Source organism: Lottia gigantea (assembly GCF_000327385.1).
Source record: "Lottia gigantea unplaced genomic scaffold LOTGIsca_18, whole genome shotgun sequence".
Classification (NCBI taxonomy): Eukaryota; Metazoa; Mollusca; class Gastropoda; family Lottiidae; genus Lottia; species Lottia gigantea.
Genome location: NW_008708301.1, coordinates 602,401 through 623,223, shown reverse-complemented (window position 1 = coordinate 623,223; position 20,823 = coordinate 602,401). Strand labels below are relative to the sequence as shown.

At 29.5% G+C, this 20,823-nt stretch overlaps 2 protein-coding genes across 2 annotated transcripts; both read left to right on the top strand.

Annotated features, from left to right (window-relative positions):
• Positions 1 to 1,879: 1,879 nt before the first annotated feature.
• Positions 1,880 to 13,409, top strand: LOTGIDRAFT_158695 (hypothetical protein; the record flags this gene model as incomplete). The annotated part of the gene is made up of 4 exons (XM_009052139.1): positions 1,880 to 2,282; positions 9,595 to 9,693; positions 11,307 to 11,393; positions 13,291 to 13,409. The coding sequence occupies 4 exons, from the start codon at positions 1,880 to 1,882 to the stop codon at positions 13,407 to 13,409; spliced, it is 708 nt and encodes a 235-aa protein (XP_009050387.1).
• LOTGIDRAFT_113995 (hypothetical protein) lies at positions 13,251 to 17,282 on the top strand (the record flags this gene model as incomplete). Its single annotated transcript, XM_009052138.1, has 3 exons — positions 13,251 to 13,405; positions 16,882 to 16,972; positions 17,157 to 17,282. The coding sequence occupies 3 exons, from the start codon at positions 13,251 to 13,253 to the stop codon at positions 17,280 to 17,282; spliced, it is 372 nt and encodes a 123-aa protein (XP_009050386.1).
• Between the last annotated feature and the right edge of the window lie 3,541 nt (positions 17,283 to 20,823).

Below are 20,823 nucleotides of genomic sequence, written 5' to 3'. Positions count from 1 at the left end.
GGCCTTGCTGTTGAAGGGTAAGGATTGCCAAATGATGGAGGCACTGCAAAACTTGGAAGAACACCTTCACAAAGGGTTCTTGGCGTCAGTGGGCTGGTAGTCGTTTCTGTTGTTGGTCAGGTCGATGGTTATCTCTTGATTGGTAGGCTGTGTTGTAGGTAGGTCGGCGATGGGGTGGGATATAGCTGGATGGGTTGGTTGGTGGCCGGCGATTGGTAGGTGGTAGAGGTTGATGGAAGACAGGGCCGTTGTAGGGTACGTGATATTGGTTTGGTTGACGATTAGTGTTTCTGTGTCTGGCTTCTTGCCAGTGGTTGTTGTAGTTGGGGAGCATAATGAAAATAACTTGAGGTTAGAAGGGAATGTACAGCGGATGTAACAGGAGGAAACTGTATATGGCAATTGACACGAACCGGTTTTCGAAATATTATCCTTTTTCAAGTGTCGAGGAATGGTTATGTTATTGTCATGATTGGTGAATCTGTTACTATTAGATTAATATTGGTGAATCTGTTACTATTAGATTAAGAATGGTGAATTTGTTACTATTAGATTAAGAATGGTGAATCTGTTACTATTAGATTAAGATTGGTGAATCTGTTACTATTAGATTAAGAATGGTGAATCTGTTACTATTAGATTAAGAATGGTGAATCTGTTACTATTAGATTAAGATTGGTGAATCTGTTACTATTAGATTAAGAATGGTGAATCTGTTGCTATTAGATTTAGAATGGTGAATCTGTTACTATTAGATTTAGAATGGTGAATCTGTTACTATTAGATTAAGAATGGTGAATCTGTTACTATTAGATTAAGAATGGTGAATCTGTTGCTATTAGATTTAGAATGGTGAATCTGTTACTATTAGATTTAGAATGGTGAATCTGTTACTATTAGATTAAGAATGGTGAATCTGTTACTATTAGATTAAGAATGGTGAATCTGTTACTATTAGATTAAGATTGGTGAATCTGTTACTATTAGATTAAGAATGGTGAATCTGTTACTATTAGATTAAGAATGGTGAATCTGTTACTATTAGATTAAGAATGGTGAATCTGTTACTATTAGATTAAGAATGGTGAATCTGTTACTATTAGATTAAGAATGGTGAATCTGTTACTATTAGATTAAGAATGGTGAATCTGTTACTATTAGATTAAGAATGGTGAATGTATTATTGTCAAGATTATGAATTTTGATTGTTTGAGATGAATATTAGTACATGGATCGAATATTGTTATTTTTTGTTTTTACATGTATCTATCAGTCAAAAGCAACTCATATAGTTTCTAGTCTTTGATCATCTGACAATGACTAATGTGTTGTTAAAGAAGTCTCATTCTTTTTATAAGATAATAGATTTATTGATCTCACCTTGCACTTTTTATCTTGTTTGGTTCATATATTTGAGTTTATATCAGTGCAAGTACATCGATGTTAGTTTACAATCAATTTATTCGCATTATGAGCATCTTAACTTGCTGATGTTCTCTTGTTTATGAGCCTATAAAAGTGGCTATATTGTTAAAAGATTTTGTGATATCCAGGTGATTCATGCATTCCCCTGACTTCCTGTCATAGTATTGTTTTGTATTTCTATAGGTTTGAAAGTTAATGGAAACATGTGTGATATTATTCTGGTTGCCATGTAAACAAACTCAGTAACATTTTCTTAAGAACAGACATGTGATTGTCATATTTTTATGACTTAAATTCAGGAATTTTATATTGTGCCATGGAGAGAAGTAAACCTCCATAGTTTTCTAGATATTATAAAATCTAAACTTTGAACCTTTCTTTAAAAATGTGAAAACTTAACATATACAATTGGAGTAATTATGTAGCTACCCGGTGTTAAGTGTTTTTTATAAGTATGTCCAGTTCGGATACAAGTACTTCTCCTGTTCATATAGTCTTCCCCAACTTTTCTCAACAACCTGCCCATAAAATAGAACAAGGAATCGAAAATTTTCTGGAAAATTTTAAGAATCATGTGTCCACATTGGATAGTCGCATGAGTTTTGGTTCCGGTGACTCCTCTGGATTTACTAGTTCTGTTCCATCAACAAATTCTGAATATGCAGCTACGTCTTTAGACAGCCCGGATAAAGATGGATTAATCTATCGTGTCCCAGATAAAACAGAATGGATTAAGAGACAAGGGATTATAGATGAAAGTCGTAGGATTAGTGAATGGGCTTGGAGTCGGTTTCAACATGATGATCAACCTGATATATCTAGTGTTGGTAAACAAACACAAAACTCAGCTGCTTCAGGTATGTAATCAATCAAATACATGTTGTTATTGCATGTTGTTTGTCACCTTGGTTTTATCAGCAGTTTGTATAAGGTGTTATAAAAGTATGTCAACACAAACACTACTGGTACCAGTACTATATTTTTGAGGAACTAAGACTCTGGTATCTAATTCTTTAGTCTGAAACATGCTGATTCTACACTGGCCTCTGATTGATATCTTGATGAATTTATACAGATGAGGTGACAGAAGATGTCAAACAAGACCATTGACTTGACTTTTTGTCATAGCATTAATAACATGTGATTTTTAATTAATTCTTCTTGTCACTTGAAAGTTTTATTTAGTGAACAAGAATTGTGAGGGAGAGATGAAAAGATCTTTTTCAATCAAACCATATTTTCAATTTTTCTTAAAATAATCTTTCTTTTTTTAGATTTTTTTTCTTATATCTTTAAAAGTACATTATATAGACATCTCTACAGTTTTCAAAACAACTTTTATTTTTCACATTAAAAAAAAATTGGAAGGATGTGACAAGCAAGTATATCATGAATACCACTTCGCCATTTTTGTCTTTACAGAATAATGATATTGTACGAGAAGACAGTGATTGGTCTAGTGACATTTTCTAGACTAATGATTTCCATGTTCTTATACATACATTGTATTTATCTTATTTCCTTAAATATCATAGGTGACTCCTTTGTCTTCTGCAGGCTATTGGTGATCTTTAGAGCAGTTTTACTAATGATTTAATATCAAGTCTTACTGGAACATTCTAGAAAACTGTTACAGGAGAAAATTCAAACCATTTGATAAAATGTGGATGCCTTCAATAGATTTTTTGATTGAAACCATCCTTTATATAACCAAATAACATATCGCCATTTGAATTATTGCTTATACCACAATTAAAATTGCTGATGTCACTTTTCGAAATTAGAATCCTATTCCTGGTTTTCTTGCCATTCAATAAATACATACTGGAAACATGAACTGTTGATATATAACATATCTTTATATCCATGAAACTCATTAAAATAGATATTCTAGCATTTTATATCATCATAAAAATCAACATATATATTTTGATATCAAAATTGTAAAAGTATTATCTCAAACTTTGCTTGTGGTAAGATTTGAGACAATACTTTTAATGGGTCATAATATCATTATGATCCAATCAAGTTCAACTTTTTAGCCAACAATAATGCATGAACTGCATAGTCAGCTTAGTGACATGTAAAAAACGGACAGTGGAATTTCAACAATATGTGTTTTCATTGTCAAGCAGTTTCAAATAGTATGCAATATCTCTGTATGTGTGTAAATTGGTCTATCGGTAATACCACTTTGACTTTAGAAATGTGAAGTTATGAAATTTAGCTAGAAGCTGTGGTTCCCAGAGGGTTGAAAATGAATTAGTTTTCCAACAGAAATGATATCTTTTACAAATTGGTCTGAACTGGAATACCTCTGAGGATGAGCTAACTATTTACTCTGAAAATATCATGATATATGTTTGATAGCAGGAACTGTTTAAATTTCAAGCTATTAAGAACCATTTAACTGGCTGAAGTTTGTAGGCCTTTAGTCAGAACATGAAATAATTAAACAAATTTTAGACAAAAATTTGATGATTAATTTTGTCTCAAATGATTCATTGACGTTGCAGTTTTTAATCCTTCTTCACAATGCATTCAGAACATCCAAAGTTATAATTTACATTTATGGTGAATAAAATAAATAGGTCATAAGGTGATTTGGTATGAAGATGTATATGGTCAATATGGATGGGTATCATGGAAATTTCAATTTCAATGACAGTGTTCAAATATGAGCAAAGATGGATGTTATTGAGTAGATATGATTGAGGTTCTTTTGTAGGTGAAGTCTGTTAAGATACAGCAGCTAGATATGAATTATTGAATAGAAAGATATAGTTGAAGAAGATGTAATCAAGTGAACTATAGCAATCTTATATCAATATTATTAATAATTAGATTAATCATACTAGTCTAGAATTCTTCATGTCTTAGCTAATAATCTTCTTCAAGATAAAATAATCCTTTTTCCTCTTCTGTACAAGACTAAAAGTCATACATTTCTTGTCGGATTTCCTTATTTAAAGATGAATCTTATCAAAATTCTGAAATACATGATTTGTTTTTCGAACTGTCAGTCTAAATATATCGGATTCTATTTCCCCCATCATTATAATTCAAAATATTTAAGATATGCAGATGTCTTATAAGCTTTTGAAATGATATGTAATTTTAATGATATTACTCAAAATTACATTCTGATCATCCAGCTTCAAGTGTAGATTCTACATGGATTTACCGTCTGCTATCCATCAGGAAATATTTCCATCAAAAACATGTTGAAAGAAGAGAGCAATGTTGGAGGTCCAATTTTCATAACCATTAAACTACATATATTACACAAAATATAAAAGTTATTCTTTATTATATGAGTTCATTTTACTTCAGAATAAAAAGATGAAGGTATTGTGAAACTCAAACAATTCAGTTAAAACAGTGAAATTTATTTTAGTGTTAAAGTGATAAGAATGTAAAAGAATGGTTGATTGTTGATATTAAGGAAGTCAAAGAGTAAAAGATCTGTGTCTATTTGTTATGGGGGTGAAAAGTAAGATTGTTCAATATTGAATGTATCAATAGACATAATTCACTGTGTAACATTCTATAGTCCTTTAGTCTCTATAGTCACTGTCTATAATCTGTACTGTAGAGGTGATACCTTCAGATTTTTCACACCAGTTTCCTCCTGTCAGTGATATAGGTCAGTGGGGCTGACAAGGAAAAAAAGGGTTCAGATTGGACAATGAATTAAGGCTCTGTGTGTGGTAAAGATCCATTGCAAATTGAAAAAACATAGCCATATTCAACTTTCATGCCAAAGTTTCCTTATTACAACTTGAGTGACAGATCTTGATACAATAGTCCGATATTAAACTCAGTTTCCCTTCATATAATCTGTACAGGAGCCATATAGGCTGTGGTGCTCCCTTCTGAGCTTGGTCTTTAGCTGCAAACATTTAACTCTGTTTTATAACAGATCTGTACTTGAGCTCCATTTGTTTCTTTCCAGATAGGACATAATTTAATTATATTTCACTATACTAGAATTACTTGTGGGCTGCACCTGAATTTAAACGTAGGCCTACATTTCAACTACCTACATGATATTATTCTGTATGTGCAGCCTAAAAGTAAAAAAGGTTTTATCTTCAACTCTCTAACTGTGTGACAGTCAAATAGTTGTATTTGATAGCATAAGGTGCTGTGGTTTTGAATCCCTGTCAAGCTAAGAAATATTCTGAAGCAGGAGCCAGTGTGTACATTAATTTTTTTTTTACAGTTCAAGGTCATTTTAATAACCACAAATTAATATCTTAAGAGCTGATATATCATTATGAGGAATTCTAATCAGACATGACAGGCAAAATTATCCTTTCATTAAAGAGAATCTTTATCATCCTAGTTATTCAAGCCATTATTAATGATGTGTTTTTATTTGTAAAAGATTGCATCACTAGAATATTAAAAGCCTAGTATTAAAACAGTGAGTAGACAGTGAACCTACTGTGATAGTGTATTGTATGTGACAGTGTCTAAATAATTCAGTCTAAGTTAACCTGGCTTGATAACTCATTATTATAAAACATTATCAAATCTATTTCATTTAATCCCTAGAAACACATGGCCTGTATAACGCCTGCAGCTCAAACTTAATATATATTTAATGAGAACTAGTGACAGTCAGAATAAAATAAAAACTTCTTCATTTAAAATTCTGATGAGATTTTTCACCATTAAATGGATTCACTCAGTAAAAATGATCAAATGCATTAGCTTTGATGATCTTTTATTATTGATGGTTTTAAAACATATTGACAACCAAGATTTGAAAAAGAGACATCAATGAATCAATCTATTATGAAGAGGCGAAAACAAGTGAATAAGATCATGAAACACATCCCTTGGACAGACTTTTGTTAAATCTAAACCATATTAAAATCCAATGATTTTGATATTTTTCCCACTTGATTAGAGCTGTAACAATAAAATTATGATAACTTTTGATCTATTCAGACTGTATGAACCTAACTTAAATTGTGTTCTTTTAGGGTTCAACCTACTGTGTGAACCTACCTTGTGATCTATCCAGTTGAAGTTACAGTTTGATCTAACCAGATGAACCTTACTTATGATCTATCCAGATTAAAATTGATTGTATGAACCTTACTTGTAATGTTTACATTTTCAATTTACAGTGTGAACCTAACTACTATCCATTCAAAATAATCTATCCAGATTTAACTGACTGTGTGAACCTTACTTGTGATTGATTATTGACTTTAAGGATAATAAGTGTTGGAGTGACTGGAGGCTATTTAATGAATATTTAGAAGGAAAGTGAAGGGAGTTAGAGACAATATTATATAATGAAAGGACCCTATCAATAATCCTTATTAAACTATCAGTAAACATCTGAGGTCAAGGTGAATGGACAATACTGTCTGGTGTAAAGGTTGTGAACTCTCTAGGATATTTTAAATGATGGAGAATTGGTTTTATTCTGGAGTATATTCCAAACATTACAGTTAGTACATATATATAATTATATTGATTATGATAAAATGATTATAGGTATACTTGGTTGATGGTATTTTGTCTGTTGTGTTTGACAGATATGCTTCAAAATGATATTTTATATACAGTACCAATGGTATCAAATGGGAATTTGTCCTAAAATGCTGGATAACAATAATCAAATACTAGAGTGCTACAGTATGAATTGTACCAGTGTTTAAGATCAATGTTTGAAATTGAGTATTTTAAGAAATCTATAGGTTTAGATCTTTGTCAAGGAATTTGATTGTCAATATATTGAAAACAAAGTTCAACATTTTTCTGAATTGCATAACAGCTGTTTGAAATATTTCAAAACATTTGCATAGAATTTATAATTATTGATCAACAGTTTTGGATAGAGTCTTGAAATGAAATTTGTCTTTAGACTTTTGTTTGAATACACAATTTTATTGGTTATTTTTATGAGAATTGAAACAAAGACTTCAAAATAGATAAAAATAGATGATAGTCTTTGAATAACTTGCACTGATACAAATACTTCAATGGAAACTATCAAAGATCATCATAATGAAATTATGGAAATATTAAGGGACATATTATTCATAATATGAAATTAAACAGTAACTGTCATGTAATATTTTAACAGATGTATTGGACATGAAAAACTGTTGAAAATAAATCTTGTAAAGAGTCAAGTTTTCAAAAAATATTCAACTCAACTCTGATTTGTTAAACCACAACAATTTCAAGTATTTAAAATGTCACATTGAATAAGTCTAACTCAGTAAAAATAACAAATGACCAACTTTGTGAAATGTATTAATGTAACCTACTATGTGTTTTATTGTCTAGACATAAGAACAGTAGATCACACTTCTGTTTTCTTCACACCTTGTTGACTAACAGAAACACTGTTTTGATTCAAGATTAATAGAAGTGTGTTAATCCTATAATCCTTATCTCTTTTATCAATATTCATTTTTCTTAAAAGTTTTAACAATATTTGAAGAAATTCTAATTTATGTAGAAAACAAGAATTGGTATTTTTGCTTGTAACATGGTAGTTATTTTGATGTTACAAAAACACAGGCATGACGGTGTTTTCGAGGGCCATTTTGACCCAAGATTTATTTGAAATCATATAGAAATATTTGGTACCATTCTGACCAAAGTTGACTATAACCTTTAGTGATAAGGTATAACTGCCCCAAAGAAATGGAGTAGATCATCAATTGTAATTTGTGGTAAATATGGAGGTGTATATCCAATTGTGGCATAATTTAAAGCAGGAGGCCTAAGTTTCACCTCTAGAGCATATTTACACTTGTTCCTTTTTTAAACATGTATAGATTTATCAAGGCCACACCCACTGAAAAGAAATGGTCTTCTAATCTATAAACACAATAGTTTAAATTACTTTCTTTTAGATAATGATAAAGAACTAATTATCGTTAGATTATCTCACCCAAATATCAGATGACCTTTGACATTTTCAGGTTATTGTTACAATGAACTGACCTATCTTAGACCTGCTTATTAAAGAATTATAGAGTGTCTGTGATAAACAGTGTGACATACTCTCCTATGTTAAATAAGACTCAGTATAATTTTACCTATTATGTATATATATATGTAAATACAGATATAAAACAAGTTCTATTTTATTTAGTGTGTTCAGTAATACAAGGATTTAATTCTGTATTTATTTTGGGATGTTTTTATGACCATGATATAATGTAACAAGATCTTATAAGGATATAAATGGAAGAGTGACAGTTTCTTGAAACAACCTTCTCATAAGGTAACCTGGTTTATATAGTACACTTTCCTATTACCAGTATTGTTCTATGACCACAAGAATTTGTACTTGGTTTGTTCTCTTATATATAACCAAATATAATGACTGTAAAATAATATTTTTACCTGGAACATCTGAAACCACAGTGTAACAACCATCTAAGGAATTCCTGTAAAGGTTAGATATTTTCTTTTTGGTGTGACTATGACTATTGGTAGTCAATAGGTTAATAATGTTAAATATGGATGAGATGTATCTAAAATAATAAATCAAACAGTGATTATTAATTATAAATTGATAATGTTTGAACATGTTAAAATATTGATGAAAGCCATATACACAAAAAAAACAACAAATTTGAAATAAGAAGCCTTTTCAAGGTTTTTTTTTTCTTAAGCAAATATAAATATGAAATTAAGTTTTCCACTGTTAATATTTATAATGAGGAGAGGACTATTATGAGTGACCAATGTGAATTCCATTTTTACTGAAACTCATTGGGTTAAGTCATCACTCTTCAAAAAATGTTTTATTATTGTCTTGTTTATAAAAAATTTGAAAAAGGAGTGTCCATCTTGAAGTTGTGCCAATGACCTGATAAAGAATATTGACTGCAGGAGTTCATTATTATTTATTAATTATTATTTTATATGAACATCTGTTGTTGATACTATATATAAATGTATTTATAAAAGATATACCTGATCGTAGGTTGATATTGATTATTTACTCGATTAATAACACCATAATTCTTACTGACATAATTCATACAAATACCAGATTATTTAGAAAGTAAAATGGGAAAATTGTGAATGATATTAAATGGTTTCTGTTTTAATTTGTGACTCAATTGAAAGTTATTTATAACAAGACAATCTAATAATTATTATAGATATTTATAACTGTAGATTTTACCAGTGTCATTTCTAACTCCAGTCGACATATAACTAAAACTTCTGTGAATCGTACAATTCCTAGGAAAATGGTATATTATGAGACTAATTCAGGTATATTTTGATATTTTTAAGGGCTTTAAAAAATATACTTGTTTAAAGTGATACTACATCTTAGAATGAACATAAAATTTAAGTTCTCGAAAAGGTCAATAATAGTCTATATTCATCAGTTAGCTTACCTGGTGTCAAAAAGTTACAACAGAATCCCTGTAAAATCTGGAAAATTTGAAAATTCATAAAACTAAGTAATTATTGAAAAACGCTTAATATCAAGATTAAGAGTTTTTCAATAGTTAATTGCATATTTATGGATAATTACTAAGTTTTTTGGATCTATCAGATTATATAAGGATCCTGTTATGTTATTTATGACACCAGGTATAGCTACTGACTCTTATTTGCCAAGTTTAAAATTCTTAAATTTCATGTTAATTCAATTCTAAGATGTAGTATCACTTTAATAATGATATCGGCAACATGAATTTTACAATTAAAGATAGCACTTAGAAATTAACATATGAAATAAGTTACTAAGCTTTGATCAACCAAAGCTCAAAATTATTTCCCAATGCATGGAATTATATACCTTTTTGACAACTGCTTGTTGAATTTGTTTGAGTTCAATAGTCAATGTGGCTATATTTTACCATTACCACTTCAACTAGTAGGAGAATATACCATTTTCCATATTTGTGCCAGTGTCCATTTACAAGTATAAATATGTCACAACAACTATCTAGGCTATAGACATAATATTCTAAGTAAATAATAAACTGATGTAAACTGTTGTAGAGACTAGTACTGTTCAATATATATGTGAATGTTTTAAGTTGATTATATTGTGAGAATGATTGATGAATATCAGAGAAAATGGAGACAGTATGGTAAAAGCTTGAGTAAATTCTGGGCTTTGATTTATTTTAATCACCAATTCTAGTAATTATTAGCTTTCCTATTATGAAATGTGATACCTGAAATCTCTATGTAATACATTAGCCTGGAGGTCCAATTCCTGGCTTCTCAAAGAACTTTTCATCACTATATCTTTCCACAGGTTGGCTGGAAGGACTGACATGGACCTTTTAAATAGGGTGAAAGATTGATACATCAGGTGTTACATTACAAGATTTACACATTTAAATACACTCATTAAAAGATCAGCTCTTGTCCTTACAAAGTTTTGAATTAGAATCTCAAACATATAAATCTGTGGTTACTGCAATTGCGCTAACTAATTGTGAAGGCCTTATGTGATACAGCATATTTGGCAATTAGTGACGTCAAACACTCAGTTTTAGTGGAATTACAGGAACCAATATGTCTGACTGAAAATTGGTATTTGTAAATTGATGTTATCAATGTTTCCAATACATATAAGAAATGTAGAAAAGCTCTTTACAATCACTTTGATGCTCTGATATTATGCATGAAAATGGCAAATACATTACTCATGAAGACTGTAGACATTCTGACACAACACAATCTATCCTAAAATGTACATTAGCAAAATGGAACCCTAAAGTCTATAAATCAGAACTAAACCACAGAATTTGTCTTAACTGGTACATGTGATTACAAGTATGTGATGTTAGCTGTTGTCTATGATCTGAGATATAATAGTCAGGTGGCATGAATTATAATATGTTATTCTGATGTATTTTCAGGTGATGTCATGGCCACAGAGCCAACCTGTCCTTACAGTGTATTAGATGTAGCTAATCTTCTTCAAACTAAATTTGCTGTTTTAACAGGTAAGCTTTTTCTGCATTAATTTTTCTGAATGAGTTTTGAGATTGAGATTAACTTTGACAGCACCATCAAAGAATATTTAAACACTGAAAAAAATGAGAAAACCTCAGGGTGTACTTATGAAGTCTTAAAGATATTGTTTAAATGTCAAGCTTTGAATGAATGGTTTTCTTTCACATTGACTGCTTAATTTATGCTTATGGCTGACATTTTCAAAATGTTGTGGTGGTACGAATAATCCAAAAGTTGGGAACTGATTTTAGAAATGGTAAGCTCACTGTTTCACCTTTTAGTCTACCTCCTTAAACATTATTTGATGTGTTCTTGTTCTTGTGATAGATTTTGTTTTTTTATGGATGTCCTGATAAGGGATTTCAAACATGTCTCAGTAATAAGATATTATCTAAGAAAAACTATACTATTATATTTCTAATCTAGTTGAAGTTAGAAGGCATCAAATATCTTGATCATTGATTTTATATTTTTAACATGACGTACTACCTTCATTAGCATCAGTTTTTCTCAAATAGACCTATTTAATTCTTTCAAAATTTCAAATTGTAATTCTTTTATATTGAGAAGGCTCATTATAATTACAATATGTCTATTTTAGTGGAATTTAATGTTGGGTAATAAATGGTCTGGCATGGAGAATATCTCATATATTTCAATTTTCGCTGTTATATTTTTGACATTCATTAAGGAATGATAGACATTTGTCTATAACCTTTTGATCCTTGAGAGTAAAAAAATCTATTGTTCGGTAGAGAGATAATTCTTAAAGATGTCTGGAACTTTTTACAATGTCTATGAAAAATTATTCTCTATGGATTCCGTTTGCTCTAATCACTCCCTAGTAATTAAATTCATTTCCCTACACAATGATATATAATTATAGATCTAGAATAGTATATCAATAATATTTTAAATTATGATATAGATACCATTTTTCTTCTATATAACAGTCACTTATCGGTTTGAAATATATGATTTAATTCTATAGAATTATAGATCTAGAAATTTATATAATTTAGATGATGATGATATAGATACTATTATCTTTCTAAATACAAGTTCTTTTTAGGTTTGAAATTTCAGTTGGTTTTACAAAATTCTCTAGAATTATAGATATAGAATAGGATACCAATAATATTTTGGCTGATAAATAGATAACATTATCTTTCTAAATATCAATTGCCTTAGGTATACAACCATTACTTATAAGCAATTTATAACTAAGTAAAATATATAAATTATAGTTTAGGCAAAAAAGGTTGTATAATACAGCAGAATATGTGTTTGAGATTAAAAAGAAGGCAAACATTACAAACCATTGAAACCAAGTTATTTGATAAATTACAGTTTACACACCAATTATGCTGAGACCAACATCTGATTCTTGATTAATTGCAATTAACTTGATGATGATGATGGTATCAAAATCTTTCTAATGTTGAATAACTATGATGATATAATGAATGGTTTGTATATGTATATGTGTCAACATAAATGGCTACTATGGCAAATTACACCCTCTCAGGGCAAAACCAGAATACAATCAACATAACTCTGTAAATTGCTGAAGATAGAATAGTACTAAATATGAAAAGTAGTTATCTTCAAAAATCAACAAGAAGAAAACTCAATTGAGATCAATTTAATGTATTGAATTCGTGAGATATATTTGGATGTATCCATACTGGGTTACTGACATTGACCTCAAGGACATCTAAATTGACCAACCAGAAGGCAAGAAAGAGACTGAGACATAATTAGCAACAGTAATTAGTGCTCAGATAAATAAATGAAGTAAAACCTAGTTAACACAGCTAACCTGTATGGTACAAAGCTCTGGTTAAATGTTATCTTGTACACATGTATTGTATTATTATATTTCAGGTGGTAAGGCTAAAAATGGTGCTCCAATATTAATATTTGCTGATAGACCTAATGAACCAGAAGTACCAGATGAAGAATATAAAAAACTCATTACTTATCTATGCAGTATAACTTTGTGAGTTCTATCAGGTGTTTCAAAAAGAGTGAGCATGGTCTGCTTCGTGTGTGACACCCGCCATTACTATATAATGGTTAATGCTTTTAAAAATGTTTGTGAAATATATAAGAGTTCTCAGAGTTACCTGAGACATTCAGGATTTCTTTGACAAATACTTTACACCTTCTATATCCTTGAAACTGACTATTATTATTGTTTTCTTATGAATGAAATAGGCATCTCCAAAGAGTTTTCTTTAAGATAACTTGCTCAAATACAAAATCAATACAATGATGCAAAAAGTCAACATGTCTACAGAGAACTTTTCAAAGAAAATAATATTAAAACAGAAAAACAAGATGTAAACTGACCCAATCAAAATAGTTGAGCTTCTTCATAAATTTCAAAAAAGTGCTTGTAACTTCTTGAAAATAGAAATTTCTAAAAGCTTCTCTTCAAAATAAGCAATACGGATGATGGAACAGATCTTAAGATTTAAACAACCTTGAGTTTGATAGAGCGTCAATAAACAGCAATTTAAATGCAAGAATTTGTAAAATAAAAATCAAATCAGTTCACTTCCACTTTACAGTCAGTAGGAATTTGTTTTCTTCACTTTTTCCAACAAATCTTGTATTTTATCAGCATGCTAGAAGATCAATAAATGTAATAGGAATTGCTTGATTTACGCTAGAAATTTGGTGCTATGTAAACCTTACAATATAATGGAGTTGTACTGGAGATGTTCGTTTTCCTCCAGTTCTGAAATAAACTTCTGCTTCAGGCACTTAGAAAATTGATTGCGTGCCTTTTGAAAGTATACTCTTCTATGACGCCCAATTATTACACTACACTTCCAACAAAATCAATGTGGATGAAATTTATCAAAGAAATAAAAGATGTGTGAATTGCCTTTTGACCTTGATGAGTTTATGTCTGGAAGTTAAATCATTTATACAGATTTAGAAATTAACTGGCTATTTTTAGAAATTTCTTTTAGGAATCTTTTGATGGTGAGTGAAATTTCTTCGCTTTCAAACTACAGATTAAAGTTCTGTATGAATTAAAGAATTTTTTTTTTACATTTTTCGAGATTCATGCTTGAGAAATTTATTAAATGATTACATTTCACATGAACTGATATGTTTTCGTATTAACTTTATATCAAATTTGTTTTTTGTCAGTGGAGATCTGCAAGAAAAAAAATTTGATCACTATCATTTTATGCATCTGAGTGCTATCGATTTGATAAATCATCTTTATTGAAAAACATCAAATGAATATTGGACTATAGACAGTTTAACTGATATACTTTGTTGAATTCAAATTCCATTTTCATGTAAATGCTAGACTTGTACAAATCACAAAAAGTTTTCAACAGAAGACCTGCAACTGATTTGGTTAATGAAGTCAATCTACGTACCTTGTCTTGTACAGTTCTGGGTAGGACACATATAGCTCTTCAATAATTTTCTGAAATCTACAGGCCATTGGAATTGCCCTATTTCTCTGCTGTGTTGGAAACTGAAAAAAGCTCTATTGCTTGTATAAAAAAAAAACATTTTAAGAAATGGGCCAGGTTAGCTAACTAGTGGTTACACTATGGTAATGTTAGTAGTGCAGTCCAGTGAGTTCTATTTAATGATTAGAAGAAAGATGTGTGTATTTGTATGTCAAGTGTCAGATAATAAAACTCTATTTGAAATGTGAGTGCTTAAGACTTCATTTAACTAATTTGAAATATTGATTGGTAGAAGTTGAAGAGCTGAATCTGTAGAAATCTAGTTGACTACAAGACATTTCATCAGATAATTTAATAGACGAAGAATTCAAAACTATCAAATTCAGAAGATTGATGGTACAATTCAGTTATGACATCTTCTTTTATTTGAATCTTAATTGACATTTTTTTTTATAATTTTAGGCAATATAGCTATTATTTTGATACCAATAAGTCTAGCAACATAATCTGTCATGTTTTGTATATGAAACTGAAGGTTTACATAGAAATACCTTATGTACTTTATTAGTTATGTGCACTCTCCAAAATGGAAATGCAGAGTTGACAATACAGAAATTACCTATTTGGCTCTCGTGTAAGAAAAAAAATGATGGAGAGTCTACATGTACCAATTGCAAATTAAATACAACAAGTAAAACAATATCACAAAACAATACAACAGTCAAGACAATACAACAGTCAAAAACAATACAACAGTCAAAACAATACTACAGTCAAAACAATATAACAGTCAAAACAAAAAAGTGACATAGAAACCAAATTCTTAGCATGCTGTTAGAGGAAAGTTTCCTCTATGATAAGAGCTTGACTTCGACACCATCATTGATATTCTATTGATATTTCATCCTTTACTTTATAAAACTCTTCATACCTAATCTTTCTTATCTTTCCTCATTTAAACCACTCAACCTATAGTTTACTTGTCATTTTATTAACCAATTCCTGAGTAATTTCACATATCCTGTATGGATTCATCAAAATCATTGATCGTCAATCAAATTAGGGCTATAAATTTAAAATATTGTGTGCTTGAATAAATACAGGAAGACCTGAAGTGGCAGAATTACGTTAGTTGTTAATTTTTTTGGTCATAATAAGATATTGATTTTTGGTAGATTGAAGACAGTTTGTAATATGGTAGTCCGAAACTTTTTAACTCATGCGTAACCTCTTATAGTACTTTTCGCTTGTATTTTTGGCTTAAACTTGGTCCTGCTGTATTGGTAATTTGTTTTGCTTTTATATTCTACAGTTTGAAGACTTTTTATCCATATCTTGTCTCCAATCACTACAGTATGTTTTTTTAAACACTTTTACAGATTTTTTCATTCTTGTTTGTCAAACAATTTTTGTGATGTAGGCCTATAAAGATCAAATCAAATCTCCATAGTTACAATAGACAACTGTCTTTCTCTGCATGACCCACACCTGTCACAAAATATATCTGAGACAAGACAAGAATTGAAATGGGTGTTATGCCCTAACTCTACCAGCTTATTGGATTAATAAAAACAGTACAGTTGGTAATCACAGTGGGGTTAATGAAAGAAAGTATATATAAAATGTATAAGTTTCGGACTAGTGGAAGTGATGAGCATCAAGAAATCTCAGGAGTCATAGTATTGTGAATATCAATATCAGTTTAGTCTAATACATATTATAGGTTTTATTACTGACTTAACAACAATATGACATAAAATCTATTGTCTTTATTTCACCAGACAAAAACATGCAATAATCATTAAAACATAATTGGCTTATTTCTTTCTGTTCTATTTTGCATCTATTTAATGTACGATCATTGTTATTTTGTATTATTGCCTCATGGTAACCATCAAATTTGACCTTTACTATACTTCATTTTTATATATATATATTAGAAATAGTACATGTTAAGTAGAACTAATTATAAGAAAACCAATTAAACTTATCTATAAATGAAATCTTTATCATTATTTTATTGTTATTACAGAAGAGCAGAGAAAGAGACAGGTTTTGTTGTTGTTATTGATAGACGTAATGATGGTTGGGGAGCTGTTCGCTCTATTTTATTAAAAATATCAGTATGTATCATTGCTTTATAAACTGTTGTGCTACCTTCAAGACAAGAGTAAATGGATTAAATGAAGCAAGATAATTTCAACTGAATAGCAGAAAAGCAGTGCTGCACTGAAAAGTTTGGTTACTGCATAATATTTTGAAATCTTCAGTTTAGACTACTTTTTCATATATGCATTTTATTTTCAGGGTTTTTTTCCGTGCCATGTCCAAGTTGCTTTCTTACTTCAACCCAAAGGTTTCTTTCAAAGAGCCTTTGCAGATTTCCGCTCCAAATTTGTTAAAGAAGAATTGGAGTTTAAGGTAAGATTGTAACCAGATTATATTTTTATCTGTAAAGTAACGTACTTAAAGCCTGAAAATTAGGTTTTTTGACTTATTGTAAAGTTATTTTACAAATCTGGTTGTGTCTAAGTTAATATACGTATGTTTTGATGTCTGACTGGATGTTATTTTGACACTATATGATTAATTATAACATGTACATTACAAGTCTAGAGTAATATAACATTCTAGCATTATCTTATGAATAATAAAACATCACTCTCTGTACAAAAGATGAAGTGGAATCTTATCTTCCTATTGAATTGTTTCTATCATTTAACAACCATAAAAACTCTTTACATCATTTTACTGGGTATTTTGTTTTCTATGTCTGACAGCAACTCAAGTAATTGACGATCTTTCTTCTTAACCCTTGAGCAATTATTTTCATTTTTCTCAAGTGGCATGTCACCCAGAAAATTCTACAAGAGAATTCTCGTTAGAAGTTAATTGCTTTCTTGCGTCAGCTCTCACTCATTCCTAACGTCCCATCTGGTCTATTTTGGTCTTGTCACGTCTTAATTGCATTGATTTCATTGAATATCCCCTCCTTTCTTACTATAAATAAAAAACTCAAATTGGGGGAGATTTTTTAGACATTAAAATAAATTGGTTCTAAGATAAATTTGTATCTTTTTTTAAGTCGATGAATTTGATTTGTGATTGAACCAATTTGAAGAAAATTTGATGATAGCTCTTAATCCATTTGAAGGATTTTTTCTACCAACATTAAAATCTCAGGATCAATGAAAATCTTTTTGTACCGTAAAAGAAAAATTCACTTTTTATTTCAAATAATGTCTTTTTTTCTTGATAAAATCTCACTTAACAAGATTGCCGCTTTTTCAAACAAAGGGGAAAAAAAATCCTATTAAATTTTATGCTGGTAATAGTCTTCAAATGAAAAGAAACTTAGTTTTTATTGATTTGATTTTATAACAAACAATTGAAATGAAAGAACAACTTTGAATAAAAAAAACTATAAAAAGAAAGAAATATAAGGGAGGTTGTTTCAAGATACTTATAAAAACAACTGAAGGTAAAAATATTTTTCATTTGGAACCAAATTAGACTGGAAGTTTATAGAACAGTCAACTGAACAGAGGAATTTTGTAGTGATTTTTAAAGATTATTTCAATTGGGTGTTACAGACTAATTAAGAAAGTTAAAAGAAAGAATGTGATGAAAATATTCTGAGACATGTTTCATGGTAATAGTAGGAACTAGAGAAATTCAATAACTGTACTCTCTTCACAGTTTCAGTCCAGAAAAAATCTAAATAATTAACCTAAATTGAAATAGGAATTGAAGTGAGAAACTTTATAAAACATCTAAACAAGATTTCTAGACCTATTTCTTTCATTACAAACAGCGGAGCTATTCTCTAAGGAATAAAGCAACTGTGAGTTTATTGAATTTTAGCTTGATGTAACATAATCCCTGTTATATTCTATACAAGATAATAAAGTCAAATCGATGATAGAAAATGTAGATTAGCTAACGAAGCCATGAATTCGTTCAAGGCATTATTGAATAAAATTGCTCTAATTTTTATCTTGGGGTATGTAAATTGGTACAGAAAAAGTCTGTGAAATAATGGCACCATTTATGTCTATTCTCTAGAGACTAATAGAGCTTGACTGTATTATTTACATTAAAACACTCCAGTCCTAGTATATTTTCATTATATATCACTCTTTAGTTCTCAATTGAAAGTAGAGATTTTGTAGCAAATCTTGTAAAGCACGATTTACAATCTCTCAGTAGTGTAAAGTTAAATGGCTAAATTATTCAAAATGGATAATTTGATTTAAATAATGAACTCAGTATCTATATTTTCTCTAACTAAATTTGCCACAAGTAATTTCTGTATATATATGCTGAATAGATAGCAGAGGAAATGGAAAGGTCGTCAGTGCATAGATATTTACACACTTTTATGCATATGTATGAAAATGTAGCCTCTAATACTTTGAGACAAAGTTTGCTAATACAATTTTATAGATGAATGTTCAATCTTCACTAGTAACATATCTAGGTTAGAGGTTAGGGTGGTTGAAAGGTAACAAGTTATAATTCAACAGAATTACTGGCATAGGGTTAAAGCAGTATTCAGGAAATGTAAACATGAACATTTTTAGTACTTCTAACAAAGACCTAAAAATAAAATATTATCATAAATGTAGAGTAATACTTTCAATAGTTTCATAATACATTAAACCCATTGTCCTAAGACATTTTGTAATGAAGATTAGGCAGTAATCTGTGCTGTCTAGTGGAAGATTGCCAGATTCAAGCAGCTTTCTGTGGATCTGTGTATGAACTCAGGAGGCCTGAACAGCAAGACGTCAATGATGATTGATTTTACATCATTTCTGTCCGAAGAATTGAACAGTAACCTACTTTGATAAAAAGTTTATTTGATGATGTGAGTGAAATTGCCTGACGTTGGTGTTATGAATACTAAGCAAAAGGATTTTTTTCTGTTAGATAAACAGAGTTCAATACCAATAGTAAGACAACCATTAGTAAAATGATACTTGTAATATGCAGTAGCGTGGAAATGTCAATATCAATTTATAAGATTGACTTGGATTCTATATACTCCCTGTATTTTTACATCACCGCAACAAATTAGTTGTCAGTAAATTACTGACTTCATTTCACAGATATTTTTATTGCTTATGTCTTTTTCTCTCCTTGTAACCTAACTACACAATGCAGTTATTTTGTCATAATATAGATAAATGATCAATCCTTAAAAAGAAATTAAAGATCAGAAACATCATCTAAATCACTTTTTGTCTTATTTGGAATTAAATTTTATTTCCACCAGTTGTTTTATCTGGTAAATTGTATGAATCATTTTCAAACTTTTTTTCTTTCACAGCTTAAAACTAAATAAAAAATACCAATGGAAAGTCAATTAAAAATGGTGTGATGTTAAAAATTTTATATTTCTAGGTGACACTGTTAATATAACCTAGAAATATACAATAGAATTTTAATATTAACAGTATCACATAATATAACCTAGAAATATACAATAGAATTTTAATATTAACAGTATCACATAATATAACCTAGAAATATACAATAGAATTTTAATATTAACAGTATCACATAATATAACCTAGATTTTAATATAAACAGTATCACATAATATAACCTAGAAATATACAATAGAATTTTAATATTAACAGTATCACATATAACCTAGAAATATACAATAGAATTTTAATATTAACAGTATCACATAATATAACCTAGATTTTAATATAAACAGTATCACATAATATAACCTAGAAATATACAATAGAATTTTAATATTAACAGTATCACATAATATTACCTAGATTTTAATATAAACAGTATCACATAATATAACCTAGAAATATACAATAGAATTTTAATATTAACAGTATCACATATAACCTAGAAATATACAATAGAATTTTAATATTAACAGTATCACATAATATAACCTAGAAATATACAATAGAATTTAATATAAACAGTATCACATAATATA